Source organism: Carlito syrichta, unplaced genomic scaffold, assembly GCF_000164805.1.
Source record: "Carlito syrichta isolate Samal-C Ts95f unplaced genomic scaffold, Tarsius_syrichta-2.0.1 Scaffold303113, whole genome shotgun sequence".
NCBI lineage: Eukaryota > Metazoa > Chordata > Mammalia > Primates > Tarsiidae > Carlito > Carlito syrichta.
In genome coordinates, this window is record NW_007247209.1 from 283058 (window position 1) to 301221 (window position 18164).

The 18164-nt window shown below is 41.6% G+C and overlaps 1 protein-coding gene across 2 annotated transcripts in view; it reads right to left on the reverse strand.

Annotated features, from left to right (window-relative positions):
• The window catches only part of TRAF3IP1 (TRAF3 interacting protein 1), an 84646-nt gene that overhangs the window by 55052 nt on the left and 11430 nt on the right, over positions 1-18164 (reverse strand). Inside the window, exons 6-10 of one of the 2 annotated variants that reach the window (XM_008057719.1) lie at positions 16201-16272; positions 14751-14826; positions 9267-9362; positions 3856-3957; positions 334-354 (exon numbers count right to left, since the gene is read on the reverse strand). In XM_008057719.1, the coding sequence (XP_008055910.1) occupies positions 334-354; positions 3856-3957; positions 9267-9362; positions 14751-14826; positions 16201-16272 (367 nt within the window). The remainder of the gene's footprint in view (positions 1-333; positions 355-3855; positions 3958-9266; positions 9363-14750; positions 14827-16200; positions 16273-18164) is intronic. The other variant, XM_008057721.1, reaches the window with a different exon arrangement.

Consider the following 18164-nt stretch of genomic DNA (forward strand, 5'->3'; position numbering starts at 1 on the left):
GCCACTGCACTCCAGTCTGGGCAACAGAGTGAGATTCCAACTCAAATAATAATAATAATAATAATAATAATAATAATAAAGTAAAAGAAATTTATACTTCAGAAAATAGTAAATCAAAATTTGCATACTGAAAATATACTTTATACTCTGGAAAAAATCCTGAACTAGTATTATTTTGAAACTTAAAAATTAAATTGGTATAGTTAAGACCTTCTATAAAATAAATTACTTTCGTTAATGCAATTTGTAAAACAGAAATCTGACAGCACATTTATATGTATACACACATATACAATTTATACCAAACATAATTTACCTAAGGCCATTCCTTACCTGCATCACTGGGGGAGTCACCTAAAAAAAGAAAAAAAAGAAAGCATATCAGAAAATTAACTTTTTTTTTTTTTTTTTTTTGAGTTGGAGTCTCACTCTGTCGCCCAGACTGGAGTGCAGTGGCCGCTCCCGGCTACCGCAGCCTCGACCTGCTGGGCTCCAGTGATCCTTCCACCTCAGCCTTCCAAGTAGCCGGCATTACAGGCATGCGCTACCACGTCCGGCTGATTTTTTTATTTATTGTAGAGATGAGGTCTTGCCGCCCAGGCGGGTCTCGAACCCACGGGCTCAGGCAGTCCACTCACCTCAGCCTCCCAAAGGCGTGGGATTACAGGCTGAGCCACCAAGCCCAGCAGAAAATTAACTTTTATGTAAGTAAACCTCAATATGTTACATGATCAGAACAGAATTTTTTAAAAACCATGTCATAAATAATTGCAGATGTCTGTTAGGAAAATAAGTTATTTTTTCTTATCCTCTTTTCTAATATTCCTACTGCCATTCTGCTTTATTTTTAAAGATAGAAAAGCAAAGAGCCAAAAAAACAAAACTATGGATCACAAAATGTTAGTACACAAAAATAGGAAACAGGGATATGAAAAAAGTGTATCAAAGAGATGAATTAAACAAATACAAGAGACAGAAGCTAAAAAAGCAGAAAGCCACAGAAAAACCATAACCCAATGTAGGGAAGGAAGCAACAGTATGAACCCAGCAAGTAAGACTTCCTGGCTATTTCTAAAACTTTTGAGTGGAACCAAACAACAGCCCATCTTATAGAGCTAATCAGTACTTATTTTTCCACCATCTCCTGGAAATAGAAGAAAATTTCCCACCTCAACACAGTCCTACCTCTGCACTTTCACCAAGGAAAAGCACCTTTTCTTCAAGTGCTATGTTTTGGGAACAAATGTGACACAGGCAGTCACAAATAAATGAGCAGTAGCACTGCAGGAGATGGGGTGGATTCAAAACCATAGGTGGACAATCTTTGTTTCACACTGTTAAGATGTGTGAGTGCATTTGCAGAAGAGGCAAAACTACAGGGATTCACAACACTATAAGGGGAGAGAGGTGGCTGGCCATGGCCCAATGTAGCACCTCATTTAACACAGCCCCACCCCCGCACTGTGAGAGTTTCATCTCTACGCCATGAGAAATCAGCCTAGGTTATTTTGAGGATCCACATGTGAACAGAGTAAAAGGCACTCCCTCAGGCACCTTGAGTTGGTCTATTCACAGGAAGACTGTCTGTGAGCACCACAGTTGGAGACCCACACAAATGCTATCCTAAAGAGGGCAGTTTTTGAGGGAGAAGGAGGCCAAGCATAGAGAGCAACGGGAACTGGGAGACAATATAGGACTCATTTGTAAGGATCCAGAAGCCTCCAGAAATCACATCCCAAAAAGTGACACAGCACAGAAGACAGGCCTGCCACCTGCCAAGCCTGAGGGACTGGAGGAGGCAGCGGTTAGAAGGCACCGGGAGAATATGGTTCCTGACAGTGTCACTAGAAAAGCCAGAGCGTGAAAAGCAGCACATGGCAGTTTCAGAGACCCCAGGATGGTGCTTTGGGGCAACAGTAGTGGGAAACTTGACTTAACCCTGGGACAGGTTGCCAGGGACCAAGAACAGGTGGCAGCAGACCCTCTCATCAAGGCTGTGCAGCCTGGAGGGCATGCTTAGCTGAGACCAGCACTAAGGGCCATCATATGACCCAGAGCCATGCAGCAGACCCAGGTCCCCAACTATAACCTCTAGCTCGTTCTTCAACTCATGCCACTGGGTTGCTGAGGACAGATCCCGGGTTCATACAGTACTTGGAAATGTTACTGAGAGGTGGAGCAATCAAACCATGAGGCCAATACCTGGAAAGTAAGTGAGCACAGTAATCTTTCCACTTTTCACAGATCAGGTCCCTAACCAGGGGGCACTTCCAGTGCCTGTCCCCTAGACGCAGAGGCACCCTCCACACAGCCAACTCTTTCCTTCATGAAATGTCCTTGCCCCTGTATCCACAGTGCCAGTACTCCAGATTTCTGTGCTCAAGTCTCTTTTCACAGGTGACAACATCTCCACTCAGGCTCCCAACATGGTCAGTGTGCCAACAATTCTCACATTTTCTCTCTAGTTGGGACCTCTCCTCTACACTCCAGACCTGGTCTCCCCAAGGACGTTTAAACAGCCCCAGAATCCCTCTGCTTCTCCCTGTTCATCGCTCCTAGACATTCCAAGGTCCCTCTCTCCTCTTCTCCAGATACTCTTTAAGCCTTCAGCAGATATTTTCTATTTGAATGAATTAATGAACATCAGCTCTGGCCTGGTGACACCCCAACCCCAATTAGTAGCTGCTGCCTGCACAAGCCCTGGTTCCATGAGATACCAGCATCACTGCAGGCCTGTTAGAAGTTCCAGGGTCTTAAAATACAAATGCTAAATGTATATTTTACCACCGTTTTTTTTTTTTTTTTTTTTTTTTTGCATTGGAGTCTCACTCTGTCGCCCAGACTGGAGTGCAGTGGCCACTCCCGGCCACCGCAGCCTCGACCCGCTGGGCTCCGGCGATCCTTCCGCCTCAGCCTTCCAAGTAGCCGGAATTACAGGTGCGCACTACCACACCCGGCTGATTTTTTATTTATTGTAGAGATGAGGTCTCACTAAGTTGCCCAGGCGAGTCTTGAACCCACAGGCTCAAGCAATCCACTCACCTCAGCCTTCCAAAGGTGCAGGATTACAGGCTGAGCCATCGAGCCCAGCTTGTTTTTTTAATGCCAAGAAAAATTATGCTGAAAGCAGAATCTCACTGAGGTACAATTTGACACTGAAAGAATATTACAAATAGAACAATCATAGTAGCAAAAGCATTTTGAACTGTTTAAAAGTCCTTTTTGGGCCAGGCATGGTGGCTCACGCCTATAATTCCAGCATTTGGGAGATGGAGCCAAGAGGATTGCCTGAGCCCTCGGGTTTGAGACTTCATTGCTACAATAAACCAAAAAATTAGCAGGGCGTGGTGGCGTGTGGTTCCAGCTACTTGAAAGGCTGAGGTAGAAAGAACGCCTGAGCCCAGCAGGTCAAGGCTACAGTGGCCATGAGTGTGCCACTATACTCCAGCCTAGGCAACAGACTGAGACTATGACTCAAATAAATAAATAAAGAGTCCTTTTTGAACATGAAGTCTGAGTAGCACACTGCTTGGCCAGTAGGGCTCTCCAAGTAGTGACCCTGAAACTTGTTTTGGGGATTACTCATGCCACCCCAGAGTCATGAATAATGACACTTTATGTCACTTAGTAAGCCCACTGGGAACACAGGAGTGAGTCTTAAGTTATCAAGCAATAAGCTTGTTCAATTCCAGTTTATGTAAAAAGGCAGAAGTGAGTCATTTGCCACATTCAGACACAATGGGGAACCCTTGAGCTCTGGGCTGCATCCCCTTGAAAGGCATCCAACAGTTAGTGTTATTCTGGAGTGCACAATCACCTCTCACAAGGAAAGGGGTAAAAAGGGACCATTCTTACCTTTCTGCTTCACTGCTGGGTCTGGCTCAATACTCTCACGCCACAGACTAGTTGAATTATCATCTGCAATACTAGTTGAGTTAAGATTAGCTTCGTTTGATCCTAACATAAAACAGTTTAAAATTGGTCATTAAGATTGCCCACTGAAGGGCGAATGATCAATGGCTTTGTTAACATAAAGCACACTTATCTATGTTTTCCCCACACTGCAAATTTACAAAGGACTGACCAAAGGCAGCTTCTAGAAAACATGCATCTAGAATGCTCCTCCCCCATGTGTGGTTCTAGGATTAGATGAGAGGGAAAGGATGCTCCAGAATGTAAGTGAGCCCTGGATCCACTCAGCCCTGGAGTTAAGAAGCTGTAAGTAAGTGGCTATTTCAGGAAAACAGGAGGAAAAGAAAGATATTTTTGACACAGTCCTAGACATATTGAAAATTCCCAAATACTTGTCTGCTGATTACTGATTGATATTCCAAAGTTTTGAAAATAGAAAAAATATCAACTACCTAAGAAATAAAATGGTTTCAATATTAAAAGCAAAAAAGGGGCAAGGCATGGTGGCTCACATCTATAAACCCAGAAATTAGGGAGATGAAAGATGCTTGAGCCCAGGAGTTCAAAACTAGCCTAGGGAACATAGGAAGACCACAACCCTAAAAAAAAAATTAAAAAATTAACCAGGCATGGTGGCCTACACCTGTAGTCTCAGCTACTTGGGAGGCCGAGGTGGATAGATTACCTGAGCCTAGGAGGTTGAGGCTGCGGTGAGCTGTATTTGTGCTACCGTACTCCAACCTGAACAATAGAGTGAGACGCCGATTCAAAAAAAAAAACAAACAAAAAGGCAAGGGAGGTGCTAAAGGAATATTATGGCAGAACCTAGTACTAGAAAACTAATCATCAAAGGACCCATTACTCTAAAAAGAAACCAGGGCTGGGCACAGTAGCTTATACCAGTAATTCCACACTTTGGGAGATGGAGGCTAGAGGATTACCTGAGCCCATGGGTTCAAGACCAGCCTGGGCAACTTGGCAAGACCTCATATCTACAATAAATCAAAAAATTAGTCAGGCATGATGGCACATGCCTGTAGTTCCAGCTATTTGGAAGGTTAAGGCAGAAGGATCACCTGAGCCCAACAGGTTGAGGCTGTGGTAGCGGTTACTGTGCCACTCTACTCCAGCCTGAGTGACAGAGTGAGACTCCAACTCAAAAAAGGAGAGAAAAAGAAATAAAAAACAACAATAACATTGGAAAATGTTCCTTTTCCTGAAACACTATCTTGCAATTTTGTAAAACTATTCAAAGAAATAGCTTACATCAGAATCAACCTGGCATTAACTATCAAATAACTGCTTTATTTATGTCACTGAACTACATAAAATAGATGGCATATAATTTTGTAAGGAAATTTTTTTCAATCTATATAAATAATGTTGACTCTGATTTAAATAGTTCAATATTTATGATATTTTATAGAGAACAGTCAAAGCATGAATATGAAATACTAAGTTCTTTAAAAAAATTAAAAATAAACTTGACAGTTGTAGATTATCAACTTTAGAAGAAAGTACCTGAGGCCAGGTGCAGTGGCTCATGCCTGTAATCCCAGCACTTTAGGAGGCTGAGATGGGTGGATTGCATGAGCCCAAAAGTTTGAGAACAGTCTAGGCAACATAGTGAGACCTCATCTATACAAAAAAATCAAAAATTTAGCTGGGCATGGTGGCGTGCACCTGTAGTCCCAGTTACTCAGGAGGTTGATATGGAAGGATCACTGGGACCCAGGAGGTTGAGGCTGTGGGGAGCCGTGATTGTGTCACTGCACTCCAGCCTGGGCAACAGAGAGAGATTCCAACTAAAAAAAGAAAACACTTGAATAAGTTTAAGTTGTATATTTGATTTGAAAGTGTCAAATAGTTCCTACAGTCTACAAAACCCACCATCACAATAAGTAAATTACAAAATGCATTATCTTCCTTGGTAGCTCAAGGAGATCAATAATATTCTGTATAATTTTATCTTTTCAAAGTTTCAGTGGTATTCTTAAGTAAAGCTTTACAAAACTCCAAGTACACACAAACTGAACGAACATAAAAACAGATTATACACTACTATACTGTATAATCAACTCTTAATCATAGAGGGCAGATTAAACAGACTGTCAAATAATAGCTTTAAAAATAATGTACTTATAAATATTAAAATGACTATGAATTGGAAAAAAAATCAAAGCATTATCACTGTCTGTTGTCTAGAACTACTTGCTAACCAATGAACCCTGTAAGTAAGAATGTGAGGCCTGGTTCAAGACTTCCTGACACTTTCATTTGCCAAGGGCCACACTTTGAGCAGGCTCCTCCTTACCCTTCCTGAGCCACAGTTTGCCCTATCCCATGGAGCTAACCTAAGAGTCAAATGAAGTCATGTGTTTAAAGCAAAGGGCACTGGGCCTGACCTATGAGAGACCATTCTATATTAGTTAACTATTATGGAAACTCATTAATCAGATGTACAGCCTACAATACAACAGCAAACAGTCTGTCATTATGCCAGTGTTCTGTGCAAATTTTAGCTGTACTAAGCTTCTGAATACATCGAAGTTAAATGTAATCAAATAACCAATATTTTTTAAAAATTGGGGGGGAAATGAGAATGTAGTCAGGGTTTTAGACACAATCAGGAAATAATATTGAGTTCAGCTAGACAATAATTTTGTGACTGTATAGAAGAATGTCTCTCTTTTTTAAGCTGCATGCTGAAGTATTTAAAGATAAGTGTTAGGATGTTTTTAACATTCTTTGAACTAGCTCATTAAAATATATAACTATAGATAAAGCAAATATGATAAACTGTTTACTGAATCTAGGTGAGAGGTGTATGGGTATTAATTGTACTGTTCTTTCTATGTTTATATACTTTTCATATAAAAAGTTTAAACAATAAAGCAAAAACGAGGAAAATTAAGCAAAATAAAGATATGGCTTAATGTTTCAGAAAATCTTGGAACTGTCAATTGTAAAGAGACCAAGGTGTATCATATAGCTTGCATTCTACATGGAGTGTGGGAAGAAACTGTTGATGTTTCAGAAAGGGATAAATTCCTTGTTGAACTATGTGATCCACCCAAAAAGCAAAATGATAACAATAAAACCCACAAATTATCTTATGATGACCTTAAGAGGGCAATGCTAGTCAGTCTCTAGGTGGTGGGCAGATGGCTAGCCGGCGCTGGGTCAGTCAGCACAACAATGGCCAGCTTTCCTTGAAAATACGGACTTTCTTCTTTGAAACACTATGAAGAAAGGTATTGTGAGGAATGGTTCACCCAATGGCAGTGGATCTGGAAATCATACTCAATGGAGGAAATAAAGTAAATAAAACTACTGGCAAACTCTGAGTTCCAAAATTTACAAGACGGTCAGCGCAAGACAGTAAGTACAACAGGGACCCACGGCTTGTGCAGTAGCAGAACTCCAGGGGAGTAGGGTAGGTGGGGGGCTCCTGGCCATTATCCCTAACCCCTACAACTACCACCCAAGGACAGCGTGCAAGCAGGAGACTGCTACCCACACCAGGTAGTGTCAGGCTTTATTCTATTATCTGCAGAAAGCTCAACTGAGAAACAATGTTTGCAGTTTGTGCTTCTTAATAGCTGAGCTTATATCATTTTCATGCTTTTAGATAACATCTATAAAGTGCTCAATATAGGTCTAAAGAATGAGTTCGATTTATCTTAAATCCACTGTATCATCTCAGAATGAGCTTTGTCTCACTCTGATTTGGGGTTGTCAGTTAAACTGTAGTGATCTCTAGTATGTACGGCAAGACTGTGATAAGCAGCCACTTTATGGACATCATCTCATTCATTCTCAAGGCAGGTATTTTTACACCCATTTACAATAAGGAAACTGGCTCAGAGAACCCACCCATGCAGCTTGCTCAGGTCAGAGGCAGGTAAACAGGAGAAGGGGGAAGGTCTCAAATGACAGTCTCCCCTCAAGCTTTCTGCACCACCCACTGCCCTCTCCTGAAGTACAGGACCACAGTGTGCCTGGGCAATCCCCCCATAGGAGCCTACAGAGGAAAAAAGCTCCCACAAACATACTATCACAAGATGTTGAATTATAACACGCATGCCCACAGTAAAAAGAGTTTTCATCAGTAAAAGGCCATTCTGCTCCAGTTTAGTAACTTTTTATTTGGTCATCCCACACTGATGAAGACCTAGATCAATCACCTACAGTTGCCCTACTTGGAATAAAAAAACCACAGATCACCTTTTACGCTGCACCTGCTGTATAAAGATGGAGTGGAATGCTTACAAACATACTCCCTCCTAGGAATGCGAGTTCTAAAGGGGAAAACACATGTATAGAAAGAAAGACATGCTTATCATTCTTCTAGCTAATTTCAGAAGTTTTAAAAATCAGATAAATACAAAGCAAGTTGGGCTCAGAAATAATTTTATCTTACCCTAGAGTCAAAATTTACACTATTTTTTCCTTAAATGCAACCTAAGAATTATACTATTTCTGACAAATTTAGTCTAAAGTCGCAGAAGACTGTAGTTACTGATGTTTAATCAAAGATCATCCCATCTGTACCTGCAGGATGAAGACTCATATTGCCAGCCTTAAATATAGTTGGACAAGTGACAGGACAATTTCTTCAATGTACTATAAGCAAGCACTTTAAAATTAGTTATTGTGGGCCAGGTGAGGTGGCTCAAGCCTGTAATCCCAGCACTTTGGGAGACCGAGGTAAGAGGATTGCCCGAGCCTGTGGGTTTGAGATCAGCCTGGGTAACATGGTGAGACCTCATCTCTACAATAAATCAAAAAATTAGCCAGGCATGGTAGTGCATGCCTGTAGTTCTGGCTACTTGGAAAGCTGAGGTGGAAGGATCACCTGAGCCCAATAGGTCAACGCTGGGGTGGCCGTGAGCATGCCACTGCATTCCAGCTGGGGCGACGGAGTGAGACTCCAACTCAAAACAAAACAAATAAACAAACAAAAAAATAGTTATTGTGAGCATTTTCTTAATAAAACAAAGCAGAGAAGGATGGAGTATAAAAAAAATAGTTTCTCTATGTGATCATCCACATCATTTTGTAAAATTCCAGTAGCAAGATTAAAAAAGTACTTTGGCTTAAACATAAAAATAAGATATACATAAAAGGGCATATAAAGTTAATTTAAAGCTGAGCTAATATAGTTACTATATAACAACAAATTAAAGCAAATAAAACATCAGGTCATTTTCAACCTTCAGTATATCATTAAAAAGTTTTGATGAACATGAAAGTGGTCAGAATAATAAAAAATAATTTATAACTACAATAAGATGTAAATATTTCATATTACAATGGTGGGGAATTTAAACTAAAAAATATATTTTTCTTACCTATTCCTGAAGTTGTAGTTTCCTGATCTGGTTCATTATTTAATCCAGACACTATGGAGTCTAAAATTTTAGCTGAAATATTATCCTCCTTCCTTCCTGACATAAAATAGTTAACAACAGATTAGAATAGTATGTGTTTTTGTGTTTGGTTGTTCTAGTTGGGATTTAAAGGGGGTTACATGAAGGTCATCAACAAACTGTCTTATCGATGAAAGTGTCAATTCTCAGCCTCCACATGACCACCCTCATTAGAGCTCATCACCAAGAAGCTCCTCTCTCCTTCCCTAATCCTTCCTTAGCTTACAGGACTCCCACTTTACAAATCTTCCTCCAACTTGCTGGCTTTCTGTTTCCTTTGCCTCGATCTTCCTCTCCTCCTTTTCCGACCTGAAGGCTCTGGAGCTTACCACGCCCTTCTTTGCCAACACGTGTTCCTAAAATAATTATTGCACGAAGGTCCATGGTTGTAAGCATCCCCTGTAGACCAGAACTCTCCATTTCTTGTCAGTTTCTCCAGTCTCTCTAGATCTATAGATCTACACATCCAGCTGTCTACTCAACACTTCTACTTGGTTGTTCCACAGATATCTCAAACTTGATGTGTCCAAGAATTCTTGACACTGCTGCCTGTTCCACCAACCAGTTTCTCCCAGAGCTTTCCATCTCAACAAATGGCATCACCTAGGTATTCAAACTCCTCCCAGAATGGGTCTTACCTTTGATTCCTCTACTTTCTAACAAGTGACATCCAGTAAACCCAACCTGCTCTCACCACTGGCACTCAGGTCTAAGCCATCGCCGCCTCTCATCTGGACACCACACCCAATTCCTGACTGCTCTCCAGCTTCCACTCCTGCCCCACTGCAGTTTTAAAAAAGGACCCTGGCTGGGTGCATGGCTCAAGCCTGTAATCCTAGCAATTTGGAAGACCGAGACAAGAGGATTACCTGAGCCCAGGGGTTCAAGAACAGCCTGAGCCCAGGGGTTCAAGACCAGCCTGGGCAACTTGGTAAGATCTCATCTCTACAATATATCCAAAAATTAGCCAGGCATGGTAGCATGTGCCTGTAGCTCTGGCTACGTGGAAGGCTGAAGTGGAAGGATTGCCTGAGTCCAGCAAGTTGATGCTGGGATGGCTTTGAGTATGCCACTGCACTCCAACCTGGGCGACAGAGTGAGACTCTGACTCAAAAAAAAAAAAGAGGACGCTTCTAAAACATAAGTCAAATCTTGTCTCTGTCCTGCTTCAAATCCTCCAAGGACTTCTGCTCTCACTGTGACACATGGCTGATATGGTCCAGCAGCTCTGGTACTTGCCTGTTGTCTAGCCCCTTCTCCTATTGTGCACCTCTCTCTGCCTCAGCCTTACCACTCACACAGGCAAGCTTGCCCCCAACTCGGGGGCTCTGCTAAAAGTCTCTGGACACCTGCATGTCCACCCTTACCTGCATCAGCCCTGTCCAGATGCTCCCCTTCTAAGAGGTTGTCCCACCTATGCCCCTCATCTCTGCTCTTCTTGGCTTCATTTTCCTTCAAAAGACTCATCACAAACTAGCATGCATGAATATGTCCCTGAGCTCTCTTTATTATTATAAATGTCTACAGAATAAGGAAAGGAAGGCTCGAATGAACAATTTCAACCTGTAATTGACTTAGGCTAGGAAATTCTCAGGTAAAGTTGCAGCTCTGACCAGTAGGCCTCCATGTCCTTCTGCTCCTCTCCACGTTGGCCTGAGGGCAGGGTTCTGGAGCTCAGGCCCTAGGTCAAGTAGTGCCACACCTGTGCTAACTACCCCCACAGAGTTCCACCTGTTCAGTGATCAAAGGGAAGCAAAGTATCAGACAGCAAAAGGTTTCAACTCGCAAACATTCACTCACAGCCTCCACTATGGCTTACTTAGTCTTACCGAGCTGTTTCATGGTATGTTCCTTCTTAGCTTTACTGTAGGAAGTGTTACATTCTTTTTCAGAGGAAAGACTATTTTCACTGGTTCTAGAGTCCCTTCTTCCTGACAGGAAATTACACAATGAAAATACATATTAAGCTTTATTTGTAATGCTTAATAGTTAAAAAAAAAAGAAACAAAAATTTGCTCACTAACTCAAAGTGATCAGCTCAACTGTTATGTACTACTTAAGATTAAGAAAAACTTATTCTTATGCAGAGTATTTTTTGGATTCAATAGGGATTCTAGAATGGCTTTAAGACTCTAAGTATGTATAACAAATGTGATACACTCTGTAATAAAGGCTCGTCCTCTTGAGCAGAACATAGAGGTCTCATGTCTCACACACCTCTAGGTACTGGGAATTTGCCCAAATGCCAACCCACTTAAGCGAAGCAGAATGTTCAGGCAGAGTGCCAGCTTTGCTGAGAGACCTATGGTGAGGTCAAGTGTGCAGCTAGCAGCAAGGCAGAGAATCCACTGAGTTGTTGACAACTCAGGAAAATTAAATGTCATAAAGTCTGGAAACCTCTGATAAAATGTCTTGGCTAGGCACAGTGGCTTATGACTGTAACCTCAGCACTTTTGGAGGCCAAGATAGGAGGATCATTTAAGCCTAAGAGTTTGTGGGTGCCCACAAAAAACTTTTACTTAAAAATTAGCTGACTGTGGTGGCACATGCCTATAGTCCCAGCAGCTTGTGAGGCTGAGGCAGGAGGATCACTTGAGCCCAGAAGTTCGAGGTTACAGTGGGCTATCATTGGTCGCTGCACTCCAGCCTGAACTACAGAACAAGACCCTGTCTCTTAAAAAACAACAACAACAAAAACTCTTATAAGGCAAAAAGAACCCTACAGCACAAACTAACCAGTAAATAGAGATGCAAATATCCTGAGTGATTACAAAAGAAAAGCAGATGATAAAATTGTTTAGAAAATCCAAATGAGTCAATAGAACTACTGGATTAAGATTCAACAAGATTAGATTCAAGATACAGCTACAAAATCAATAAAGCATCTACATTCCAACAATCATCATTTAAAAATAATGAGGGGGGGAAATACTACATTTTTTAGAAAACCTAAAAGCAAAACAAACTATCTGGCAATCACTGTGACTAACAAACACAACCAAGCACATGCACACATCCTCTCAGAAGAGGGGGACACTTTTACTAACTTGAAATTAGAGGTAACCAATTTTCCCAAAGTAATGAAAGCATAAATTTAGCACAAATCCAATTAAATCCTGAGAAGTTAGTTATTTTGTGGGAGATAGGATTCTTTGAATTATGAAGTAATTCTAAAATTTATCTGGAAGAATAAGCAAATAAAATGGCTTAAAATTTTTTTGAAAAGAGCAATGGCAGGAAATTTGTAGTAAAACAAAAAACAATGGAAATTAAAAAAAGAAAGAAAGAAGGAAAGGAAGGAAGGAAAGAAGGAAAGGAAGGAAGGAAGGAAGGAAGGAAGGAAGGAAGGAAGGAAGAATGAAAGAAAGAAAAAGAAAGAAAGAAAGAAAGAGAACGCAAACGGAAAAGACATCACAGTGCAGGAGAGAAAGGTACACTTAATAAGTAAGCGATCCTGGAACAGTCTATGAAATATTCTGAAACAATAAATAAATTCAGAGCCTCACCTTACACCATGAGTTAAAATAAGAGATAACTAAAAAATTAAATATAAAAATGCATGGTAAAACACAAATTTTCATCTCTCAAATCTCTGGACAAATTCCCCAAAAAAGATTAGTGGCTTCAAGTACATAAAAATGTAACACTCAGGAAAATCAGAAATCAAACCAAACAAAATTAATAGAAATGAACTAAAAAAATGTAAGAAACACTCGTGTAAAAATTGACAGTGAAACGGGCTCGGTGGCTCAGACTGTAATCCCAGCACTTGGGAGGCTGAGGTGAGTGGATTGCCTGAGCCTGCAGGTTCGAGACCTACCTGGGCAACTTGGTGAGACCTCATCTCTACAATAAATCAAAAATTAGCCGGGCGTGATAGTGTATGCCTGTAGTTCCAGCTACATGGAAGGCTGAGGCGGAAGGATCACCAGAGCCCAGCAGGTCGAGGCTGTGGTGGCCGGAAGCGGCCACTGCACTCCAGTCTGGTTGACAGAGTGAGACTCCAACTCAAAAAAAAAAAAAAATTGACAGTGATCCTTAATGCACAGGGAGTGTATGCAAATTAATAAGAATACTGTGACTCCACACGGAAGCAATAAGGAAGCAACAAATGAAAGAACAGACAAGTCAGAGAAGCCAATAAACACAAAAACACATTGAAAAAAGCAATTTTACTAGTAATTAATTTTTTCAATTCTCATCTATAAAAGTCAGCATGCCTTTAAAACACTGGAGAAGTGTGAGGTGGAGGGCAGTCAGGGGCACACTGCAGCTACAACCTCATGGCAGTCGCGCCCTCTGTGCCAGTGACTGCCCTCTGGGAACCCATCCCACAGCGATCTGCTGCGAGAGCACCAAGGTTTCTGGCACAAAGATGGTCGTGAAAGCATTACTGTGAAAGAGTGGAGCCTGCAATGTAAATTTCATTTCTAAAAGAAAAATTTCAACTACTACCTCCTTGTCACTCTTCTTTAACTTACACAATTGAGGAAAAGGATGATTTTTCAGAAATAACTACTGCTCGTTCCAAGTCACTTGTACTTCAGTTAAAAGCCTCCAGCACTAGCAACCTCCCACAGGACTTCCCTGCATTTGCCTGTCATTCTTGTTCTGTTTGCTGGTCTGTACTTTCTTTGGGAAACACCAAGCCAGGCCTGTAAGTGTCACTTTTGAGCATGACACACAATCATACTTTTGCTATTTTTTTTTTTTTTTTTGAGTTGGAGTCTCACTCTATTGCCCAGACTGGAGAGCAGCGGCCGCTCCCAGCCACCGCAGCCTTGCCTGCTGAGTTCTGGCAATCCTTCTGCCTCAGCCTTCCGAGAAGCCGGAATTACAGGCAGGCGCTACCACACCCGGCTGATTTTTTTATTGTAGAGATGAGGTCTCGCTGCCCAGGCGGGTCTCGAACCCATGGGCTCAGGCAATCCACTCACCTCAGCCTCCCAAAAGCACGGGATTACAGGCTGAGCTACCGAGCCCGGCTCTTTTGCTATTTTTTAACACATAAGCATTATCTGCCTATGTGCTCTTAATATTCAGCCTGCATCAGAATTGACTTTCACCTACCAATGTAAAGAACAGAATAAATGAAACACAGATGACTGAAAAGTATTTCTGGAAAATGAAAATTTGATTACACTTTTAGATTCTAACACAGATCTCCAGGAGAGCAGGCCTATTCTGCCCCTGCTGTTGTGAGTTTGTACACACATGTATGCAAGAGCCACAAATCTTCATTATTTCCACACAGTCATTGTTTATTCCCAGGCACAGTAGAACTGCTTTCCAGTCACAGGAATGGAATGCTTTCCTACTATATACTGTAATTAAGGCAAAAAAAAAGCACCAAAAAAACCCTACTATCCACATATCTAACTACATATATAATTAGGTTTGCAGTACCTTCCACTGAATTTTTGGATCGCCGTTTTGATGCTTTTGTTGTCAATGACCTGGATGCTCTAGTGGGAATCTCAGTCTTAAAGAAAAGAGAATGAAAAAAAATTAATTAATGTATTATATAGCAATACCATTAGCAGATTTATTTTTTAAGCTCTGTTTGAAGAAGAACAAGTATGAAACCCAACAACAGCATCCATAAAGCATGTCCATATGCTTTAAGAGAGGAACTGATGCCAACTCAATATAACTAAGCACTTAAAAGTGTGAAATAGAAGGAAGCCAAAACCACTTTTGCCCTAAATTTAGAATTCCCTCTTTTTATGCAACCCTAAAAAGGTCAGCAATCTGCTAAACACACTGTCTTATCAGATGTGCTTATGAGTACATACCAACTTCTGTTGCTATATACTTGATTATTTAAATGCATGTGTAACCAACTCTGAATATAAGAACTTACACATTGCGTTGAAACAGAACACAAATTGGAGAAAACAGTACATCCTGTCCCTTCATCCACTGGTACACCTCTCCCCTAACTGCCTCCTCCCAGCCTCTACTTCATACCTCATCCATCTCCCCTGCAGTTGCCTAAATATTTTCAAAAATGCAAATTAGATTATGAAAATTGGCTTAAACCGTTCCTTTCTTTCTTTCTTTTTTTTTTTTTGAGTCAAAGTCCCACTCTGTTATCCAGGCTGGAGTGCAGTGGCATGGTCACAGATCCCTGCAGCCTCAACCCCCTGTGCTCAAAGGATCCTTCTGTCTCAGCCTCCACAGGCATGTACCACCACACCCAGCTAATTATTTGATTTTTTTGTTGTTAAGACAAGGTCTCACTATGTTGCCCAGGCTGGTCTCAAATTTCTGGGCTCAAATAATTCTCTCACCCCGGGCTCCTAAATGCTGGGATTACAGGCATAAGCCACTGTACCTGTCCAGCTTAAACCTTTCAGTGGCCCCCTACTGCTTGGGATGAATCTAACCTCCACAGGATGGCCTACATGGAGATGACAGGCTACCACTGTACCTAGCCACAGAAAACACATTCCAGGGTCTCAAGCAGGCCAAGCAGAGCTGGAGGGGTCCCTCCAGCTGGCTCCATCTGCCTGATGACTTAATCCTCTCCCAAACTCATTTTGAGTGCCACCTCCCCTTTCCCCCAAATGATACCCTATTTCCTTTATACATCACACATCACACTTGTCCAATAAAGGCATAAGTAAACCCAGGGGTATCCCACAGAAAATGAGAATAAACATACTCCATCTATTTTACCAAGAGGAAACCATTTAAATCATTACTTTTACAACAAAATACAGATAGATCTATTATGTGTAGGCCCAAACCATGCTCTCTTCCTACGCCTCAGTGGACCAGGAGAGGACAGCATTTACTAATTCAACACAACTACAAGTTTACGTCTTTTCAAGAAGGTAAGTTTAAAGTTTACCTCTGTTTCAGCTTTGGAGTCTTTAAAAGATCCATCTGACAACTTTTTAGACATCTCCCCTGAGCTTGCTGACTATTAAAAAAAAATCAAGCTTCAGAATTATTCAAATCTGTAACATCTAAAAATACATCAAGATATTTATAAAATACTGACTAATAGCAAGATAATTCTTCCCATAACAACACCATATTGTCACTCCAGATTTGATTATGTGTTGTTATTACTACTTGGATTTCTGCTTTATTTTTATTTTATTTTATTTTTATTTTTTGAGTTGGAGTTTCACTCTGTCGCCCAGACTGGAGTGCAGTGGCCACTCCCAGCCACCGCAGCCTCGACTTGCTGGACTCCGGCGATCCTTCCGCCTCAGCCTTCTGAGTAGCTGGAATTACAGGCACGCGCTACCATGCCCGGCTAATTTTTTGATTTATTGTAGAGATGAGGTCTCGCCTGCCCAGGAAGGTCTTGAACGCGTGGGCTCAGGCAATCCACTCACCTCAGCCTCCCAAAGGCGTGGGATTACAGGCTGAGCCACTGAGCCCGGCTACCACTTGGATTTCTAAAGAGTCTTCCAAATCAGTGGCAGGAAGATCTCTTACCATTAAGGTCAGAGTGGGTGGGCAAGGACTCAAAACACTCCTGCCTCTGAGGAAACTATATGGAATACCAAATCCTATGCCAGACCCGGATTTCTAGGAAACATATCCCAGTGAAACACAGGGATCTGGAATGAGGGACAGAATGAACAATATAAACTTCCCACACCCACAAAAAATCTGCTCCTATTCGTATCCTCTGATAATAGGGTAACTTAATCTTTTTTCTTTTTCTTTTTTTTTTTAAAGATACAAGATATTCCTCTCTTGCCCAAACTAAGCACAATGGTGTATCATGGCTAACTGCAGCCTTGACCTCCTGGGCTCAAGGGATCCTCCTGTCTCAGCCTCTCATGTAGCTGGGACTATAGGCACACACCACTGTGCCCAGCTAAATTTTTTTTTGTAGAGATAGGTTCTTGCGATGTTGCCCAGGCTAATCTTGAACTCCTGGGCTCAAGTAGAATAGATTATCATCATTGAGATTTGCCTCCCGCCTCAGTCTTCCAAAGTGCTGGGATTACAGGTGTGAGACACTATGCTCAGCCTAGCTAACTTTTTAACAGAGTGATTCTTTTCAAGCAAAGCCTTCAGACTTTAAGTCAGGAAAGCACTCTCATAACATAAACTAAATGAAAACTACAAATACCATCTCATACTTTAAACCAATTCTCTAAAAGACACATCTCAACATAAGTAGAATAGATATCATCATTGAGATTTTCTTCTATGAAAACTGAAAAGCAAAGGAGGACTGTTCAATATTTCAAAAATTAAATGTCCTCATAAGTTAATTATGAATGTACCAGATTGTATCAGCAGTAATTATCCCTGACTGCAGGTTAGACACCACACACATACTACTCACAGATCCTCACCGTGCTTAGCTGCTCCTGTTAGAGAGGCAGCTAGGAGAGGGATCCAGGAACCCCAGATTGCCAGTCTAATCTAGCACCTGGGCTCTCAACTCCCTTACTGTAATGCACTCTTGACTTTTCAGTGTGTTTTCACACCTATTATTTTAACTTTGCTTCACAAAAGCCCATGAGGTAGCTTGGAAACATCTCCTCAGCCACTATTCTAGGCAGAAATGAAATGAAGAGTCAAGGGATTTGCCCAGAGGGTAAAGAGTGACTGTTGGCCAGACTCAGCGGTTCAGCCAGTAATCCCAGCACTTGAAGCAGAGGCGAGTGGATTGCCTGAGACTACGGGTTCGAGACCAGCCCGGGCAACTTGGCAAGACCTCGTCTCTACAATAAATCAAAAATTAGCCAGGCGTGGCAGCATGCGCCTGTAGTTCCAGCTTCTTGGAAGGCTGAGGTGGAAGGATTGCTGGAGCCCAGCAGGTCAACACTGGGGTGGCCATGA